The 20794-nt window shown below is 38.7% G+C and overlaps 3 protein-coding genes across 6 annotated transcripts; all 3 read right to left on the bottom strand.

Annotated features, from left to right (window-relative positions):
- Positions 1–546: 546 nt before the first annotated feature.
- LOC135658677 (inactive TPR repeat-containing thioredoxin TTL3-like) lies at positions 547–4277 on the bottom strand. The gene is made up of 5 exons (XM_065176149.1): positions 3041–4277; positions 2771–2966; positions 2185–2691; positions 1918–2108; positions 547–990 (listed from the first exon to the last, which is right to left on the bottom strand). Exons 1-4 carry the CDS (start codon positions 3928–3930, stop codon positions 1950–1952), a joined length of 1752 nt encoding a protein of 583 aa, XP_065032221.1. The 5' UTR covers positions 3931–4277; the 3' UTR covers positions 547–990; positions 1918–1949.
- A 3298-nt stretch (positions 4278–7575) lies between these two features.
- Positions 7576–12188, bottom strand: LOC135658693 (serine/threonine-protein kinase D6PK-like). 3 transcript variants are annotated; one of them, XM_065176153.1, is made up of 3 exons: positions 11982–12188; positions 9684–10812; positions 7576–8650 (listed from the first exon to the last, which is right to left on the bottom strand). In XM_065176153.1, the coding sequence occupies exons 2-3, from the start codon at positions 10592–10594 to the stop codon at positions 7789–7791; spliced, it is 1773 nt and encodes a 590-aa protein (XP_065032225.1). In that variant the 5' UTR covers positions 10595–10812; positions 11982–12188; the 3' UTR covers positions 7576–7788. The 3 variants fall into 3 exon arrangements, with proteins under 3 accessions (XP_065032225.1, XP_065032226.1, XP_065032227.1); XM_065176154.1 differs by having other exon boundaries at positions 9684–10808; XM_065176155.1 differs by having other exon boundaries at positions 9684–10767.
- A 3551-nt stretch (positions 12189–15739) lies between these two features.
- Positions 15740–19864, bottom strand: LOC135658732 (nucleotide-sugar uncharacterized transporter 2-like). 2 transcript variants are annotated; one of them, XR_010505557.1, is made up of 8 exons: positions 19562–19864; positions 18416–18567; positions 18064–18272; positions 17838–17931; positions 17140–17306; positions 16897–17067; positions 16521–16757; positions 16097–16233 (listed from the first exon to the last, which is right to left on the bottom strand). XR_010505557.1 is itself a non-coding variant. In XM_065176206.1 (7 exons), the coding sequence occupies exons 1-7, from the start codon at positions 19638–19640 to the stop codon at positions 15954–15956; spliced, it is 1152 nt and encodes a 383-aa protein (XP_065032278.1). In that variant the 5' UTR covers positions 19641–19864; the 3' UTR covers positions 15740–15953. The 2 variants fall into 2 exon arrangements, 1 of the variants encoding a protein (XP_065032278.1); XM_065176206.1 differs by lacking the exon at positions 16521–16757 and having other exon boundaries at positions 15740–16233.
- Positions 19865–20794: the final 930 nt, after the last annotated feature.

Raw genomic sequence — 20794 nt, 5'->3', positions numbered from 1 at the left:
AACACAGGATTCAAATTATTATTATTATTATTACGTATAATTTGCCACCAGTCTTGTAATGTCTTTGGGGGGGGGGGGGAATGCATTTGGACTCTCTCCTTTCATATTTGTCTTCTTTTTCTCTGATTCTTTCTTTTTGTAATTATTTTTCTTCTATATTTCTTTCTCTTTATTTTTTTTTTTTTCCTAGCTTTTTTTTTGTTTACGTGAGAGGTCTTCCCATACAACATTCACCGAAGAGCCCTTTGATGTCATTCTACAAAAGATTGTTAGGTTTGGAAATTGAGATGAACATGTTCTTGCAAAACTTTATAGAAGTTTTAATTTAGACTACACTTAGTCCTTGAAAATTCATGTGCATGTTTACCATCAATACCTTTTAATTGGTACCCATCTGATATGTCTATTTTTATTTTCCCTTGGATTTTTCGTCTACAAAGGATTATATGACTATTTTCATTCATTTTAGTCTCAGTATGTTGCCTTGTACTTTTGATCTGTGAGAAATCATCACTGACAATCCTTTTGATCACACCACAACAAAATATAAGATAACACAGATAAATCAAGATATAGATTAATGTTCAAAATTAATCATGGATGTTACACGCAAAGCGAAGGAATTAAAAGACATTTCTGTAAAATCCAAATCAGAAATTGGAGAGAACAGATTTGGCACTAAAAATATTAGCTGTTCATGATATCTCTGAATACAGCAGTTTACTTGTGTGTCTCCCTCCCTCGTAGAAACAACCCCACGCCACACTTGCAAAGACATCTCCATTTTCAAGAACAAGCTTCGACTTTCTTGCAGCAAATCAAATCAAATGGCTGCTTTATTTGAATTCAGATGATGAGTACATAATTTTGCTGCTAATATTTACATAAACAAGCACATATCCCCAGCTTTTTTCCACCAACAATGAAGAATTATCATTCATCATCAAAACTTTATTTGATTGCCAAGAGGAAGGAGCATACAAGTCATCCCTGTCATAAGAAGTCTAAGCTTAGCATGCTAGGTTTTACAATAATTTGCTGACAGTATGCATGTTTCATTTTATTGTCTGAGCATCAAATGTTTATCTCAATAAGCTAGAACAAAAAATTATCCAGTGCTAGGTTTAAATATTTGATCTTGGTCTCATATTAAATGTACCAAAGATCTTAATTGATACATCAGAACTACATGAGCATCTTATGTCACTGATTCAAATCTATTGTTAATGAATCCATAATTTTATCGGACCAAATCATCATAAATGTTAAAACATACCTCATGATATCGATTAGTATAGTGAAACATAATTGAAAAAGGGTTACTTGTGGATAGGAACATCAAATGTGTTTACTGTATTGTTTGAACAGCAAATGTTTGTTTATTTAAGCTTGAAAAAATTATTTAATTCTATAAAAAAAACATTAATTTAAAATTAAATATTTTAAATTAATGAGTCAATTATTCCATTTAAATCTTATGAATGGTTAGACACATTATAAACTATGGTAAAATGCCAAAGTGAGAAATGATTACTAGTGGATGTGAGTAGGCATCAAAATAAGGATTTAACTTACAAGTACTTACATTTGAATCTTGATATTATTGACAAAGTCATTCAAGTGGAAGTGGAATAGATTGTAACACCACACCACCAACAATCTAATCTTTTTTAAGTGGGAAAAATTATATTGATTTATAAATATCTCGGATTATTTATTATTCAGATATATCATTGCATCATATCAAAAGAAGATATCACTGTCTAATAAAGTTCAGAAAACGTATTAAATATACCATTCAGAAATCCATACTACTATTTTTCAGATAATTTGATGTCATCAACAACAGAGTTGGAATTACGTCTATGCTTTCTTTCGAATTCTAATTTGAGCTTTTGTGAAGAAAAAGAAGCATACCGACTGATAACAACGTGACAGAGTCGAAACCATCAGCACCGATCTGTGTCCTCCATGTCTTCTTCTTCGCCTTCTTCTTGCTTCTTCAGCTTGGCTTGAGCCTCCAACAGTGCCCTGCTCACCTCCTCATCCCCTGGAATCTCTTGGATCAGCACTCCATAATCCTTCACCGATGCCTCCCACCTCTCCAACTAGCAGACGATCAATGGAGATGACATCAATCCTTGGCCCGGACTATGTAGACTTGAGCATGGCGGAATTACTGACCTTGGCGTTGCAGTCCGCCCGCCGGAGGCGAGCCTTGCTGTAGGAAGGACGGACGGCAAGGGCGGTGCTGCAGTCCTCGATCGCCTTCTCGTAGTTCCCAAGCTTGGAACGACAGGTGGCTCGGTTGTAGAGGAGAACAGCGTTGTGCGAGTCCTGGCTCAGGCCGTCGCCATACGCGACGCATGCCTCGGCGAACTTCGCGGCCCGGAAGAGATCATTGCCTCTGGATCGAGCCGCGGCCACCGCCCGGGTCCGCCGCACCACCGCCCCGATCTCCCGGCTACCGGGGTCGAGCTGAGCAGCCACCTTGGCCGCCGCCACCGCGTCGTTGAACCTTCCTGCAGCCATGTCGACCTGCGCTTGGACCATGAGGACGTACGCCTTCGCGACGGCGCCGAAGAACCTTGTGTGCTCATCCATGCCGAACTTGGGCGCGGCGCTCATGATCGAGTCGGCCTCCTCGTGTCGGTTGAGCTTTAGAAGCGCTTCCGCTTGCCGTGCAAAGACCTGCCAAGACAAAGCCATGGCCATGAATTGTGCAGGTGGATCGAAGCAGAGACGAGAGATGGAAGGAGGAAGACGAGACCTGTGGAGCGAAGTCGGCTCCGGAGGAAGCAGCAGCCTGTGATTCCTTCAACAGGGTGATGTAGTCCTTCAACCTGCGTGCTTCGTTGGACTGGGAAAGATGGGATTGCAGAGCCTGCGCTCTCGCCATGTCGCCCGAGCTGGCCTCGTTTCTTGACTGCTTGAAGTGATGGATCGCCTTCTCCGCTTCTCCCAATCTGATGGATTACCATGTGATTAAGCCGTCGTGATCCTGCAAGCAGCAGTTGGATTGAGGTGAGATGGGAGCTACCTGAGATGGAGCGTAGCCAAGCGGTGATGAGCCCGGTGGTAAGCGGGATCGAGTCGAATGGCTTCCTTGCATTCCACGACGGCCTCGAGGAGGCGGCCCATGGCAGTGAGCGCGGCGGCCTTGTTGCTGTAGTAGGAGGCCTTGCCGGGATCCATGTCGATCGCCCGATCGTACAATGCCAACGCCTCCGCGAACCGCCCCATCTTATACTCCCCGTTCCCCATTTCCTTTAGCTCCTCCGGGTCCAGCATCCTCGATAGAACCCGGCAGAGCTCCGGTGCCGGTGCCGGTGCCGATGCCGGAATCGGCGACGGTCTCATTGGATTGCCGAGGCTTCCTTTGGTGTTCTTGGCCACGGTCGGAGGATTTTTGAAGTTGGCGTTGCCACGGAGGTTGCCCAGGTTCCCGAAGACCATAACGTTGCCGGACGAAGCCCGGACGAGGTGGCCGCCGTCGCTGGCGTTATGGCGGTCGTAAAGCATACCGTCGAGCTCCGCCATTAATCCACTGTTCGACCTCGCCGTCGTCTGCGGCGGTGGCATCCGGGGGTTGGCCACAGCACGCGCGGTTGGGGCCGGGGACCGGGGCTTCACGACGGGAACCGGGGGAACGACGGGGACGATCGAGGTGACGTCGGATCCGGTGCGCCGGCGCGGAGCGGCCGAGGAGTCCTGCAACCTCGACGCGGCGTCGGGGACGATTCGGGGGATGGAGCTGGTGGACCTGGACCTCCGGCGGCGGAAGAGGCCGCAGCCGGAGATCCTCGGCTCGTCCTCGACCTCCATCTTCTCCGATGCAGGGCTCCGGTGGCTACGACGAGGTGGGGTCGGCAGCCCGGCATTCGCGCATGACAACAGCTCGCATAGAGAGGGAGAAGGGTGGCGAGACATCTAAAAGGAGGAGGGTGAGGCGATATATAGCGTTACGTCTCTGCGTGGTTGTCATGCACGGTTAAGGAGGTGGAGCTGAAAGCCATCAACGGAGGAAGCACAGCAAAATAATATAAACCAAGAGGGTGGTGGAATTGCTTGGAATGAGAGAAAGAAGAATAGAAGAGGAATTCTTTTTGTTTTAAGGGTAAATTCTTTGGAAAGATTCCTTCATTTTTCTTTTTCTTTTTTTTGCCTCTTTTCTATTTTTTTATAGGGAGTCCTATTTTTTATAATACCAAAATAGCTCTTAAAGTGTCAACAACAATTTTTTCTCCTAAATTTCCTGTAGAGATTCTCATTTTTTAAATAATACCAAAATTCCTCTCAATATATCTTTTTAAATTTCTCACAGGGCATCCTTTTTTTCAATAATAACAAAATACCTCTCAAACTATGAATAAAATTTCTTTCTAAATTTCTCACATTTTTATAATACCAAATTTCCTCTCAAACTATCAACATAATTTATTTCTAGATTTTCCACAGTGCATCTCAATTTTTTTAATAATACCAAAATTCCTCTCAAAGTATCAATATAATTTATTTTTATTTTTTTCACAGAGTGTATCCCTTTTTTTTCAATAACACAAAAATTCCTCTCAAATTATCAACCATGTCTCCTTCAGTGGAAAAATAAGGACAAACAATACATTGTTTTAATATTTCACTCTGTGGGAAAAAAGATGAAAAGATAGTCTATTCTAGGAAATTCATCCTTCTTTTAATTAAAAAATAAAAAAATATATATATATATATTTGAATTTGTGAGGCACAAAATATTTCTTTAGCAATTATAAAAAAAATTAAACATGTTTTTTCTTTGATTTTCTTTTGCGTATCCATCACACAAAGTCAAACATCCTCCCATTATAAATAAATATATATGAATTGATATAGGAAATCTCTGTTATGTGTGCTTGTGATGAAGAAAAGGATTAATATGAAAGGGAGAGGAATCCGGGAGAGGGAGAGATGTGGATCTCTGATGAAATGGGAACAAGAGGCTGTTGCTGTTGTTTAATCCTTCTATCTTTGGCATACTGCAATTTGGACCTTTGGTGGTCAACCTCTTCGACACCTCAAAACAAGGAGAGCTTCTCTTCTCTTTCTTTAATCTTTAACCTCTTCCTCTTCCTCTTAAAAATGGCTTTAATGAATGATGCAGCAATGAGGGGGAAGAGTGGTCATGTGCACACCTCCACGTAGTTGTATATTCGTGCTTCCCACGTAGCCATTTCTTCTCTTGTTGTTGTTATGTTCTGCTATTATTACTAATTTTTTAGGTTTTAGGTCTTCAAAGAATGGCTATCTTTAACGAATGAAAGATTTTGAGGTAGTCGTAGTACTACTATTTGATATGAATGTAGTAGACAGGTTCTATGTGGAGTTTACTTTGACCAAACTATATAATGTTGAGTGATCGATCAAATTTGACATTATCATTATTTAAAATCATTTGAATTCTTAAAAAAAAAAAAAGTGTGTGCGAGATGAAAATAGAGATGGACTAAAAATAGTTTCACAATGTTAAGGATCGGAAAACTAGACTGTATGTGACATACTGTAGATTTCATCCACGAGTCAGCCTAACTTGTTAACTTGTATGTGTTCAATCTCGATATGTGTATTGCACAATTGAGTAAGTCTCCACTTTTCAAAAACATTAATAAAATATCAAAGTCAAATGGACAACATGTAATTTAAATGAGTCAAAATTATATAAAAAAAAGACCCGAGTCGAATGTATCATCGAAACCCCGAATCAAGTTACCCAAGTTGTAACCTAGGTCAAGTTTGGCACCCAAGTTGTAACCTAGGTCAAGTTTGACAAGATGAAGATGAGTTTGTCGAGAAGTAGGTCATAACCTAGGTCAAGTTTGGCAAGATGAAGATGAGTTTGTCGAGAAGTAGGTCAAGTTACCCAAGTTGTAACCTAGGTCAAGTTTGGCACCCAAGTTGTAACCTAGGTCAAGTTTGGCAAGATGAAGATGAGTTTGTCGAGAAGTAGCTCATAACCTAGGTCAAGTTTGGCAAGATGAAGATGAGTTTGTCGAGAAGTAGGTCGTAACCTAGGTCAAGTTGTAGTTTGGCAAGATGAAGATGAGTTCGACGAGAAGTAGGTCATAACCTATGTCAAGTTGCAGTTTGACAAGATGAAGATGAGTTTGTCGAGAAGATAGGTCAAAGTTGTCGTTTGACAAGATGAAGATGAGTTTGTGGAGAAGACAATCGTCCAACTAACAAATAGAGATGAACTAAAAAAACTAATCTCAGAGAAGATTTCGATATATGACTTTGTTCAAACCTAATTCAAATCCTCCTAACATCAATACCATCATTATCATTATTATTATTATTATTTCACATTCATCATCTTTGCCAGTATAATAAGTACAGCTGAATCAGCAATGGTTTTGAGGAACAAATGGAAGAAGAGAAGCATGGAATGTGGTCAACGTCAGATGCAATCCACCTGGAATATAAAGTCAAACACAGTCACAACCCACAGGCTTTGCTAAGCATTCGAAATGTTACTTATCCTATATTAGGAGAGAGCTAAAACGCGAGTCCGAGAGCTTATCAAGTTACAACAATACAGTATTTAGCATCAATCAACACAAGTCAGCTGATAATCTATATCTGCTAAATTAATCCATCTTTACAGCAATCTTTATCTAGATAAATTGAAGTTGACATGTATTATAGTACTCTCGGAATTAAGAGGTGAGCTGTAGCCTGAAGGCATGCCATTATGAATTTATGATCATAGATGAGTAGCAGTTCGGGTAGAATGAACACGGTTCCCAGATCTCCACAAACATATAAATCAGCTTCCGTGATCTCAAGTCTTCATAGTTTAATCTGATAACTACATGTCATCATATATGTAGTTATTAACTATATTTTGAAGGCAAGTCAATCCATAATGTGCCATTTTTTTCCAAATAAAGCTAAGCTTGTCAAAGGTTTGGGTCATCGACCAAATATCTATCATATGACAAATATTGAGGAAGTAAAAGAAAGAAAGTCATAGAGCTTGGTAGTAAGTAAGCTTATCCAGCCCTGTAAACCAACTCAATTCTTCTTTTCTCCTACATTTAGCATGGGGCTATCTCGGGATACGAGGCACATTCCAATGATGGCTTCATATTATGTTAGACCTCCAGCTCTATCCATGGGTAGAGCTTTCCTAAGGGGTTGATCCTCCTATGGTAACTGACTCACTAACTCGATCACCCACGACTAGATAAAAATGCTAAAGCCCAGTTAATTACAGTAGACTCGTCGAACCCTATAAACCAACTTTCTTTCTTTCCCGCACCCTATGTGGGATTGGATTTGGAGTGTCAAATAGATCTTCTTGGCCTGTTATATCTCATCATTTTAGATTGGAGCAGGCTACTATTTGTTGTTATGATGGTTTTCTAGTTAAGTTTGATTCACAGTCCTTCACTAAGTTCTTTCATTTACTACACTATTTTTTGCCACATTACTTGTCCTGGAAAAGGTTCACTCTTATAAAAGATTTGTCTCCACAAAAATGACAATAACTTTTGCAAACATATATGAACCAAGAAAGAAAGACTTACCTGGAATTTAAGATGACTAAGAAAGGATCTTCCCTTGATAAACATAAAAGATATGATAGTCCAGAATCCATTTGAGTAATACAAATTGTGGAACTGATAGGACATTTGGAAACAATGGATGCACCGATGCAGCATTCAGCTTAGCAGAAATTTGACCATTTCTGAGACTTCTGGTAACTCCAAAGATTCTACCATTATGACAGACTACTCTGGTGAAGATAAATCACTAGAAGAAATCAAATTCCAAATAGTTGTTGGAACCTTTCTGATCTTTGGTAGCTGCAACTTTTTCATTTGTCAATGCTGCAGGCTTTGGCAGCCGTTCAATGTCGATGGATTTTGGGATCTCCGGTGGACTTGCACAACGTATCAGTGCCCAGTTAACTCCCTCAAAAAATGGATGCTGTTTTATCTCTGAAGCCCCACGCTTGTATGCAAGCCGTTGCTGAGGCTCCTTCACAAGCAGTCCCCTTATCAGATCTCTGGCAGCGAAGCTCACTGTTGGGGACTCTGGGAAGTGCAATGGCTGCCCGACGACATTGAACAGTGTGGCCCTGTTACCTGATCCCTTGAATGGGGTCTTCCCAAACAAAAGCTCATACATGAAGATACCAAAGGTCCACCAGTCAACGGCACTCCCATGTCCCTCACCCTTGATGATCTCCGGTGCCAAGTACTCATGTGTACCAACAAAAGACATCGACCGAGCATCTGTGGGCTCTACTATGAGCTCTGGCAATGGGCTAACCTGGTTCCCGGTCTCTGATTTCAGCTTCCTGTCCTTGGACTTGGATTTGGAGAAAAGTCGTGGACCAAAGCATGTTGTAGGGGCAACACAAGAAGGATGGATACAGGATGGCTCGACGCAAGCAGGCTGCACACAGTATGCTGAATTGTTCCTCCTGGATGATTCAGAATCTGAATTGATCAATGTTGGGCTTACTGCACAGCGAAGCGAGAGATCGAAATCAGAAAGCATGATATGGCCATCATTCCGAACAAGAACATTTTCGGGCTTGAGGTCACGGTATATGATTCCAAGCATGTGTAGGTACTCTAATGCCAGGAGGATCTCTGCTACATAGAACCTGCATTTTACGATATTCAGAAACACAGATCATCTAATAGCAGATCCAAAAAAAGTTTTGCTTTGAGAGCAGAGATTCGTGTCCGGACTTATCAAGAAAATTTCAATAGAAATTGATTTGCTAATTATGCCACTCAAGTTAGTATCTAGTCTAAAGTATTAGAAACTAATAAAATGAAACAGAGTTTCTTAAGTGTTGTGAGCTTAATATGGTACCTTTCTCAACCTGCCTCATGTTTTTATTCATTCTAATGAAGTGATTAGAATTCTTGAACTTGAAAGGATGTGAACTATTGTAACCAAACTGTTTTGTTCATAGAATTTACTTTGTGGTAGGAACTATGAATACTAGTCAAAAAATTATGTCAAGCAATGTGGATAAACCTAGCAAACATTCATTCGACCAATAATCTAACCAGCATGTAATCAGTTTGTAAAAACCAAATATTTAAGCAACATATACATCATTGAATGTATTGGAGCTCCGGAATTAGCTAAAAAACTACTATTTAGCATGTTGTTTAAGTCCTAGAACAATCTACAGAGATCAATCAACCAAACACTCATGTAAGACAAGAAAAAAAAAATTTAAAAATGGAGAGTAATATTCAATAACAAGAGAAGAAAAATATTTACTAATAGAAAATAACCTAATGTATAGAAAAAGGATTTCCTCATTGAAGTTTATCCCATTTTTTCCAGCTTATGTTTGTTTAGTTGTGCCACTTCCTTATTTCTATTCAAAGCAACTGAAAGCCCAAAATAAATATTTGTTATTTCCACAATAAATATTTAAGTGTTGAATCAATGCTTTGAGAAGTAATGAGTTAAAGCAAAGCAATCAATTAAAGAATAAAGGTAACAAAGATGTCAAAAGAATGATGCATTATGCAGCATTATCAACATACACATTTAATTCAGAAACATGGACTCACCAAAACATATCGAAACAAAGGAACATGGAACCTTATGGAAATATCTAATATATGTTGTGAACACCTGAGTCTAACAAGGAGTAAAAGTGTAGAGCGTACTTCACTGCTTGTTCTGAGAAATGTTTCCTGGGTTGCCTCTGACGAAGGGTATGCAAGTCTCCACCTGGGCAGAACTCCATCACCAAACATGAGAATTTATCAGTTTCAAAGTGGGCATAAAGTGTTGGAAGAAATGGATGATCCAGAGATTGTAGTATCTCCCTCTCTGTCTGAGATCTAAGAAGCTTCTTACGACTAGCCAGTGCTCCCTTATCCATGACCTTCATCGCAAAATAACATTTCGTCCCACTCAACTCTGATAGATACACACTGCCAATATCACCACATCCTAACTTTTTTAACAGCCTAAAATGGCTCAAGCCGAGAGCTCGATCTCTCGAGCGGATCATTTGAATGGCTTCCCATCTTGAATCATTTGCTTTGTGAGGCTTGTTTAAGCTGCTACTTAAACTGCTACATGAGCTCTCGTCACTGACATCACTGTTAGTACTAGGCCTACACATACTACTTTTTGTGCTCTCAACGAAATCAGCTGTCATACTGCTGGTTGCATCACTAACTTTAGCAGACACGAAGCTTACGAAGCTATCATTTCCACTCTGTTCAGAGTTCTTATCTTTATCTCCACTAACAACCACACCATTTAGTTCTGTGGAAACTCCTTGTTGCATTGGTTGTTTCTGACCATCTGAGGGAACCGTATCATTTGTTTCAGAAGAAAAGATGGCCTTTCCAGGATGATGAATCGATCCTTTATCTTCTTTGATGTCATTCAAAGCATGCTTTGACATGGTCTGGTTTATAGTTACTTGTATGTTGGCTGCATTAGAATCGGCCTTGATTGGTTGCAAAGTCTGTGAAGGTTTACAGGAATTTGGTTCTATTTTGTGACTCCCAGATGCTTCAGGTTGTTGCTCGAAGCTGCTTTTTGATATAGTCTTCGAAGCCATGTATTTTATATGCAAATCTTGCTTATAGAACCATGATATGTGACCAATAGGTTGCTTATCAGTTGAAATAAGATATGCAGCACCCAACCAAAAGAATCAAATGTCTCTTTTCCCATCACTGATGGATCTACTCAATGCGGGATCTTCCATCACGTACAACACAGATGAATTCACTGCAACGATGGCAAACTTAGCATTCGATGAACCAATCCCACTGCCTACAAAGATGCAAAACATGAATCAAAGAACTCCCATGAAAGACTAGAGAGAGATTTTAGAGACCCTGTTTTTCTTTTTTTTGGGGGGGGTTGGGGGGGGGGGGGGGGGGGGGGATGAGAAAGTAACTACACAGCTTTGTCATTTGAAAACCCATCATATAGCAAGATCAAGAAACAGATTGAAAGTTCCAATCACACACTTTTTAAGTGCAGTAGTGACATCAACCAACTCTATCAAGATCAACAGTGCGTGTGATGGTTTCTACTATGTACGTATATAAGTATATAATGCTTTGACATCAGAAATCTTTAACCTCGGAGTAAATTTAGGCTTCGAAATAAGGAAACAGATTTGATATGAGGAACTCAGACATATGGAGCATCGAAGGCTATGTGGCCAGCTTGACACCTATTCGGATGTCTGAGGAAGCACGTCGTCTGCTCACGATGTCAACCGCAACGGAAATTGATTCAGATAACTTTTCATGTCTCGGAATGCTACACGGTTTAATGTAAATGCTGACCATCACCGGATACCCGTGGGACTTTTTTCTTTTCCCGACATATTCTTGCAGGTCAGTGCCGCTAAATCATCCTACCATCCCCACACCAATCTTGTGACAGTCGGTCCCAAGCCCGACTGGGTCCGCAACTTGTGCTGACCCATCGGACAAGTAAAATCGACATTAACAAGATTTCAACTCCGACAGCGGATTAGCATGCAGAAAAGAGGTAGTCAAAAGGAGGTCGGCATGGCACAAAATAGTGCATCAAGATACGAACTTCCACAGCAGAGAGGATGAACATCCAAACCCACCTCAAAACAAGGGGACTTATTGGGCAAAGGACCAGAGGCAGCCTGGATTAGGGCATCGACGCCTTAGCAAAACAAGTTTTCTTATCTGAAGAGGCCTCAGGAAAACGAACCAATCGAGGAAATCATGGATCACAAAACACCGATCAAGACAGCCCCAGAAAAATGCGAGCTTTGTACGGCAAAAAAGAGTCCCGAACCTCAGGAAAACCCACAAGAAAGGGCTTAACAGTGCAGACCAACAGATCACCGGCCTCAAAGCAGAAATAACATATCAAAAACCCTACGGAACCAAAGAGAATGAGGAGAACTGGGGAGAAGATGGAGATGCAAGAAATCAAACAAAGAACCATACCTGGTGCCAAGGACACAACTTTAGGGCTTCGGATTGGCAGGCGGCGAGAGAGTGCGTCGAGGCCACCGCAAAGCAAGCGAGAGAGCGAAGTGAAGAAGCGGGGGAAGCGAGGTTTATCCCAAGGAAAATTACGAGGGAGGGGAGCCGCACCGCAGCGGTTCGGGAGCTTTCGGACGGTGTGTCTGTGTGTGTGAAAAGAAGAGTCTGGTCAAAGCTCAAAAAAGCTCGCTTTTTTTGTATCAGCCAATTGTTCCATTGTTTTCTCAGCTTGTCAACAGTGTGCTACCCAATCACCTGCCTCTGTCTATGCACTTCCCCAAGGATTGGTCCCCTCCTCTCTCTCTCTCTCTCTCTCTCTCTCTCTCTCTCTCTCTCTCTCTCTCGCTCTCTCTCGTACCAAAAGCACATTTTGCTCGATTAAATCAGCCCCTAAAACTTCAGGGGTGACGAGGCTTGTTATAGACTTGATAATTGGCTCCCATATTTTTCCCAATAGGCTCATGAAATCATTTGTTAGACTGAATCAGCCCCAAAAATTTCAAGGGTTGATGAAGCTTCTCACAGACCTGATGACCAGGTCCTATGTTTTCATCTCTAACATGTGAAAGAAGCCATTTTGATGGACTGAATCATCTAAAATTTTAAGGGTGATGAGGCTGCTCACCAAGCTGGTGCCTGGGTCCCATGTTTTCAACTCCAATATGCCAAAGATACCATTTTGCTGGACATCAAAATTTCAGGGCCGATGAAGCTTCTCACAAACCTGATGGATCTCATGTTTTCAAATCCATTTTGCTGGATTGAATCAGCCTCTAAGATTTCAGGGGTGATGAGGCTTCTCACAGATTGGGTATGGTATGCCCAAGAAACCCCTCTCAAATTTCAGGGGTCTCATGTTTTCAGCTCCAACAAGACTGAATGGGCCCCTAAAATGATACCACCTTGAAGTGTTTCCACCTAAATATCTGGACTGAATCACCCTAAAAAAAAAAAAGTTTTATGAGTGATTCACATGCTTAATATATGATGTCACTGATGAGTTATTTCCACATAAACAACAGAATCATCCTTGAAAGTAAAAAAAAATGAATCATGGGTGATGGGGCCTTAAAGAGTATATAAGTGGATATCATGTTTTAACAGCTTAATCATTGATCTATACACAACAAATGATATATATATTGTCAACTCAAAATTGTTTTTCTTTGACTTGCTTGCATACAATGCAACATATTACAATGGTAAGGGTTTACAACTATATATAATGTAAGGACTTTTTCTCACCACATGCATGCCAACTGCACAAGTTCTACACTCTATAACATCATTAACCATTCTGCAATGTTATTTCTCACTACTGTATGTATGTAATAGAAATTACATACGTATAGTAGAAAAAACCATCCATATTATTATAGAAAAAACCATCCTATAACATCAAATCACAAGTCTCTTTCATTTCTCTATCATTATAGAAAAAAACCATCCATATTAGATTTTATTATCTATAGAATTTGAATTTAAACTCGATTCATTATTTATTATTATTATTATTATTATTATTATTATTATTATTATTATTATTATTATTATTATTATTATTATTTTAATGCTCAGAAACAATGCCTTCCATGCCTGCTGGTGAGCCCACACCATTGCTCGATTACATCATCCATTCGTCATCACTGCTCATCACAGTCTCCTCCTCTTTCTCCATCGCATCTTCTTCTTCTCCTCCACCCCACATATATCCCTCCTCCTCTCCTCACAATTCCTCTTCCTCTGGCCTACACATCCTTCTTGTCCTCAAGTGTTTTTCCATTCTTCCTCTCCTATCTTATCAACACAAAATATGTTAACCAATCATATGGGTTCGGACGAATCCTTACCGTAGACAAACCACTAGTATGGAATAATATGCTGCTTGTTCCAAAACCAGTAAAGGCAACCATAGAATACCAATCTAGGAACTGCAAAAATTATTCTCATCCATAGTGCCAAATCCAATGCAGAACCCAATACATGACTTGCATAATTTTTTCAAAAGCACACCTGCAGTCAAAAAGCTGTGTCAATGTCAACAGTTCAAAAGGTTCACCAACATATGGCACTGTTGGGAATTCAAATGTTACGATCTTATGTGCACAAGTCATGACAAGCTTCCAAGTGCCTCATTTTGACAGAGAACAATAAGCAGGTGTAGAGTGGAAAAAGCTTTGACTTAAATAATCTACCACAACTTTAGACTCAGTCAAAACTTTTGCTGCTAATGTAGAAAGGACTTTAATTTGAAGAAAATATACCACAATTGTTAGCATCATTCAAAACTTTTACTGCTAAATGCAGTACACTGAAGACACTCAGAAGAAGCAGCCTAGGTGACAAATTTCCCTCAAACATCGTAGAAAGTGCTACAAATTCTGAATCAACAATCCAAAAAGTTCACCAACATATGGCAGTTCAAATATTATGATCTTATGTGCATAAATCATGACAGACAATAATACTAAGCAGATATAGAGTGAAAGGACTTTTGATTTGAATAAAATTTACCACAATTGTTACCATCAGTCAAAACTTTTGCTGCTCAATGCACTACTCCGCAGTTTACCAAGAAGAAGGTGACAAATTTCAATCACTGTAGCAGGTTCTGCAAAGGTTATGTTAACAATAAGTTTACCAATATATGGCACTGTTGAGAGTTCAATATATTATGATCTTATCAGCATAAAATTATGTTAGACCTCCATGTTCTTCATTATGACAGAACAACAATAAGCGGGTGTAAAGTGGAAGGGATTTTGAATTGAATAAAATCTAAAACAACTGTTGGCATCAATAAAAAATTTTGTGGTACAGCAGTCTTGGTCCTCCGGTGATGATACTTTGCTGCTTCCAATATACTACTGGTTTATGCTTCAGTTGCCGAATGCTTCCCTGTTATCTGGCCAAGTGCACAAACACATTTAGTGGATGTTTCCAACTCAATATAATCTAACCCTGGATTGAGACATGTGAATTAGACATAAGTCTCCTAAATGTACCCTAACATGAGATTTATGCGAAAACTTTGTCCTATATTCTTTCCAACAGAAGCGAGAGCTAAGCCAAATACTAAACCCAGAATGAGCCAAATACATAAGTCTCAAGGAAAGCACTTTATTTTCCACAACAGGCTGCAATTTTTGCAGCTTGTCTTCTGCTTCTGTACAACTTCCTTTTTCTATTTTTTTTCTTTCTGTACAATTTTGATGCCTTAAAATATTGTTTTAGGATCATTCTGTAGAACTGTTGTCACTATGACCTGAACTGTTTTAGGAACCATTTAGCTGCAAGAAGAGAACTAGAGAAGGATTTTTTAGCTTTTTCCCCTGATACATAGATAAATCCTGTTTGATTGTAGGAATAAGTAAATGAATTATGATATTCTTAAATGGAAGAAAGTCATTTTATCAAAGAAATTTTTTTTTTTTACCAGATATCTGAAAATTAGCCTTTCATTTATTTTAGCTACTGCCAACCAAATAATGTATCCAATTAGAATGTTTACAAATGAGGAGAACAAAGAAAAAATAATGAGACATTTGCTTGTCTACATTGTATAACATTTGCTAACAGTTTCATTGAATGACATAGAACTCACAAACCTAACAGATTTTTGGAAGCATTTAATGAACCCAAAGACGGTTAATAGTTTTATTACTAACTCAACATGACATCATCAAGGAAAGAACAAGATAATCAATAAGCCTCTACATTCTCTGATATGGAAAATTATATACAAAGAACATGTTTCCACAACATGACCTGGTCTTAAAAAAAAAAAGACCTCATCTTGATTATCAAAATTGCAAAAGCAAAATATCAAAAAGAAAGAGAAGACAAGACAAATTTATCAAAAAGAAAAAGAAAACAAAGAAGTTAGCTTGGTCAGTCAAGCAAATGCTTCCTTTGCTCCATGGAGTTGTTCCCTCAAACAGAATCCACAATATCCATACCAACCTTCTGGTCGTCCATGGTTGATTTGGGTTTTAAGGAGAATGAATTTTGCTTTGGAAGTAGCTTCTTACTTGCTGCTGCTGACTCCTTCAACATGTTGAGGTAAGTATAGAATGACATTCCACTCAGAGCAACAACAGCACCGCATAAACTAATCATTCCCGGATCAGAATTAAAGAATACATATCCACCAAGCATAATGACACATGTTTTGAACTGCCCCAAAACAACATGAGAAGTAGCAGATGTCGCACTGCATAGCATGAATCAGAATGAAAAGAGAGTTACAGGAGTAAAGAAGGGAGGCTTTTTACCATCACAATAGTGTAATGACATGTTAACTTAGTGTTACAATCAAAGATAATATACATTTCAGCAAGGCAGCTATATGATGGATATGAAATGAGAAAACCGAAAGAAATAATATGACAGAAAAGCTCTGGGAGCCACAAACCCATCTTATTAATGGTGGAATAACTCGTGCATATCATGAAAGTAACAGGTGCAGTTTAGTTTGTAGTTTTAGTTGTGTAAATTTACCTCTTTCAAGTTGTTGATAACCTTCCTCCAAAAACAGAAACTGTATTCTTATAAGGCTTGACTGAAAAAGTGAAGTCCCATGTAAAAAATGGTTTGAAAGGATAACATCTGTGCAGGTGAAGTTTGAACAAACAATATATTGAGTTCCAAAATGGAGAATTTCCCATCACATGAATGATATGTTTGTCATCTCAGTGTTGTGAAGGAAGCATTATTACTAAATATCCACTGATGAAACTGCAACAGATGACACAAAAAAATATTCTAAACCAAGACATTAAAAAATATATTGACATGATAAAATTTAAATCCCTACTCAGGAAGTGTTAAAGTTTTCTTGCTAAAATGATTATCTTAAATGTCACAAAAGACTTACCCAAGTGCCAAAGCTCCAGACCACTGAAGGAGAAATCCAAATAAAGCTGATATGATGATGGCAGCCACATTGTTCCAATTCCAGTTGAAGGATAAAACACCTGGTGGATCTAACAAAGGCATCAAAGCTACGAAGAAGAATATAGTGATTGGGCTAGTTTTCCACATCAACCTGATCAAATGACCACAGATTCAGTAGAATTCTTAGAAGCAGTGACTAGCTTAGTAGATCTAGTTAGCTTACGCAAGAGCAGTCCAATTTCCAGTTTGTTGCATATTTGACCATAGAATTTTATTTATAGCACCAGGCACGATCCATGCTAAAGCTACACAAGCACCAAAAAAGTTGAATTCTAGATCAGTGACAGTTGCAACAGCCACACTGATTGAAACAATAGCCAATGTGATAACCTGCATTGCCCAAGAAAGAAAGGAAAAACAAATTTGAAGGTTATTTACTGTGAAATAAGCACTGATAACTAAATCAAGTAAGATTTGGGAACCAATATATTCCGTCTATATCTTAGATTTTCTTTAGTTGTATATTAGCATACACCCTAAACAAGTTTAAATTATGTGCACATTTCACTTAAAACCCAGTCTCTAAGACATTGTCAAACTATTTTCAATTACTTTTGGGAAAACAGATACATATACCTTTATGCTCAATTGCAAGTGTCAGACAAAGATGTGGTATTTTGGCCTATTAGGTGTATATTCACAGGAAAAGAAGCTACCATATAGATTTTGCTGCATATTCAGGTGTATAAAATGTTTAATTTTAATGGTGTGTAGACAACAATATATGGAAAAATGAACCGGCTAGAACTTCCATAACATCTTCAGCACTTCCTAAGAAAATATTTTGCTCGAGCCAGACCAACTCCATCAGAGTTATAGAATACTGAAGAAAGAGATGATTAATAGGACAAGCAAGTGCACCTTGTGAACAGAAACCTTCTTGTTGAAAATTATAAACTCAGCTAGAACAATTGTTGGAGTGACAGCTATCTTAGCCATCTGATAGAAACCCACACTGCAAATAAGAACAGGATAAAAAATAACAGAAGAAAGAGATCCAAGCATCAGAACCAAATAGGGCATCACTTTGCAAGGAAAAGGGGGGTATAGCTTCCAAATCATATCAGTTCTTGCATGACAATCTCACCTGTTATGTTGTAAGCTGACATTAGCGAGCCCTGTGGCAAGAGACATCACTGCACCCAATAGAAATAAAGAAGAAAATGGTGTGGCTTTAGAAGGAGGCGAAGCAGGCAGTAGAGAGAGTGCCTTGAAGATGGCCATGAGAAGCCAAGAAGTTACATAGTGGATCAAAGAAAGTGCAACTGGGAAATTAAACCCAACCTTGCCCATCACCTGTAGAAAAAGGAGTAAGGCTTATTCTATCTTACTGAATTAAAACAGATACATTGAAAAGGAAGTTGCCGTTAACTAGAGGAATTGATGTGATTTATTATATAGACAGATTTGGGTGGTGTAGGTGACATGAGAAAACGCACCACTTTGTTGGCCATGATTATTCCAACAGCAACAATGAAATTAAAGGTCATTGCCACAAATGGACCGCATAACCTTTGTTGCTGATGTTTTGCTCCTTCTGAAGTATGAAAATCACTGTAAAAGGAACTTTGCGGCTGTTCCAGTGCTCGACCTGGCAGCATGATATTGTGATATAAGAATACAAGAATCAGCCAATGTAGTCTATCCTATTCTTCTTTCCCTAGTATCAGATGATCAATAAACACTGTATTTTCTTTTAAAAAGTGCTGTGTGCTATTTGCTTTTAGGGAAACGGATAGAGAAAAACTGAACAGTCTTGCAAAGATGGGGACGTTAGCAACCGAAATTATGGTGATATGAAAAAAGAATGGAATTTTCCCTCGATCTTTCTAGTTATGCATAGCTGTGACAGCTCACAAGCAAGCAGCTAACGATGAAGCTTACAGTGACGCATAAGGAATCTCATTTATATTACTTATACGAACCTGAGTATACATAAGTACAAAAGGCAAGCAGCATCAAAAGCATAAAGATTCCAGGGTTTCAGTCGGTCATGGTTTTGTGTAACATGACCTTATATCAGTCACTACCGAATCTAACAAAGAAGGCACCCAGACTACTGGGTTTGGCAGTCAACGACTAATTAGGGCTTAACTTTGCAAGTCAAATGCATTGAAGAAAAATAATAATGGGAAAAAGTTCACAAATTAATCTGATAGAAAAAAAGAGATAGCAGGCGATTCGGACTGGGGAAAGATGGAATAATCTGGCACAATGGTCTATATTTGTATTCTTAGAAATTCCTCCAAGCGTACTACATTATTAGAAACTTACCAACAAACAATTATAGGAGGTGAGATTAGAACAATCAACTAAGGGCACCAAATAATAAGAAAGAAATGGTGGAAAACAGAGAATTAGAATGAGAATTTTGAGGCTCGATAAATCCATATTCGTAAGCTAAAACAAAATAATGAAAAAGGAATCAATTCGAGAAAGAAGGGCAAGCACTCAGCGACCACTTCCCCCCGTCTTAGGGGAAACAAGGGCAAAAGATCTGTTTCTTCCCCAGGGACTACCCCCTGATATAACTCAAATATCGCGTCATTATGGCGACCACCACCGATCGAAGAAAAGAACGGTACCGTTCTCTCCGGCATCGCTGTCTTTGCGCTTGACGAACCTCCTCCCGGCCTTTCCCAGTATGGATTCCCACACTCCCATTCCCACTCAGGACAAAAGAGCATCAGCCCGGACCGAAAGATCCGGCCTTTCCGCAACGAAACCACAGGTAAAGCTGGGGAAAGCAAGGGGAAGAGAGAAAGTGTGGGTCTTTCCTGAACTCTCCACCGGATTTGAGCAACGAAAGCAAAGGAGACGGTTGGAGACCAAGGGAAAAAAAGAACAAAAGAAAAGGAGAAGGGGGGTATTTTGGGCTACGACCGGTGTCTAAGAGCTGCTGCTTTCCTCGTTAATAATATTCATCCATATTATATTGTTGAACGATTCGAATTGAAATGGTTTATATTTTGTTGGTTTGAAATATATATTCTTTATTAAAGAAACCAACAAACTAACTGCTACAGTATATGGTGTCGGTGGCCGGTACTAATGCTGATATCGATGAAAAAGTAAATAAAACTTCTCCTTTTTTTTTTTTCCTTCTTGAATTGAATCAATAATATAAAAAACATCTATACTGTTATTATTGTTCAATCATTTAATAGTTATTTAGACAATATAATATATATATATATGATATTTAAAACATCTTTGTTATTATGCAATTATTTAAGAGTTATTTAGACAAGATTATATAATGTTAAAGATCATTGAATGAGTGCATGATATTTTTATAAATATTTGAAAAATTTTAGAAAATTAGAAAATGACACTTTGTAGAATCTAAAAATGTAAAAAAAATATATATCTAAAATAGAAAAATACTAACCTATATCCATCTAGATCAAATTTAAAAGATATCTCTAAAATTTTATGATATTTTGATAAGTTCTACTATCCATTGTTTTTTAGATTTTGACCACAAATAATATATTGCATATAAAAAATATTTTCTAAAGGCTAAATTTTTACCGGACATTTGGATCTAATTAGAAGCTCAAATGCCAAAGAAAAATATTGGATGAGTGCATGATATTTTGTTAAAAATTTATAAAATTTAGAGAAAAATAGAAAATTGCATATTATGCATAAATTAAAAAATATAGAATTTTTTAAATAGAAAAACACTAATATATGTCCACTCGATTCTCATTAAAAGATATCCTAAAACTTTTAGGATATTTTGTTAAGTCCTACTATGCAACACACTATTTTTGGATTTTGACCACAAATAATGTATCATATATTAGTAAAAT

This window comes from Musa acuminata, unplaced genomic scaffold (genome assembly GCF_036884655.1).
Source record: "Musa acuminata AAA Group cultivar baxijiao unplaced genomic scaffold, Cavendish_Baxijiao_AAA HiC_scaffold_412, whole genome shotgun sequence".
NCBI classification, from domain to species: domain Eukaryota; kingdom Viridiplantae; phylum Streptophyta; class Magnoliopsida; order Zingiberales; family Musaceae; genus Musa; species Musa acuminata.
Note: the sequence above shows the minus strand (reverse complement) of the source record. Positions and strands in the feature narration are given on the sequence as shown.

What these genes read in the sequence shown, in the direction of transcription:
- LOC135658693 (XM_065176153.1), bottom strand. Translation starts at nt 10,594, where the DNA reads ATGGCTTCGAAGACTATATCAAAAAGCAGCTTCGAGCAACAACCTGAA. An exon ending in TTCTCAGAACAAGCAGTGAA is followed by an intron (nt 8,651 to 9,683) that starts GTACGCTCTACA and finishes CGTAAAATGCAG; the next exon opens with GTTCTATGTAGCAGAGATCC.
- LOC135658677 (XM_065176149.1), bottom strand. Translation starts at nt 3,930, where the DNA reads ATGTCTCGCCACCCTTCTCCCTCTCTATGCGAGCTGTTGTCATGCGCG. An exon ending in TTGGCTACGCTCCATCTCAG is followed by an intron (nt 2,967 to 3,040) that starts GTAGCTCCCATC and finishes GTAATCCATCAG; the next exon opens with ATTGGGAGAAGCGGAGAAGG. An exon ending in GGGCGGACTGCAACGCCAAG is followed by an intron (nt 2,109 to 2,184) that starts GTCAGTAATTCC and finishes ATCGTCTGCTAG; the next exon opens with TTGGAGAGGTGGGAGGCATC.
- LOC135658732 (XM_065176206.1), bottom strand. Translation starts at nt 19,640, where the DNA reads ATGGGAGTGTGGGAATCCATACTGGGAAAGGCCGGGAGGAGGTTCGTC. An exon ending in TAATCATGGCCAACAAAGTG is followed by an intron (nt 18,273 to 18,415) that starts GTGCGTTTTCTC and finishes CTTTTTCTACAG; the next exon opens with GTGATGGGCAAGGTTGGGTT. An exon ending in AGAAGGTTTCTGTTCACAAG is followed by an intron (nt 17,307 to 17,837) that starts GTGCACTTGCTT and finishes TGGGCAATGCAG; the next exon opens with GTTATCACATTGGCTATTGT.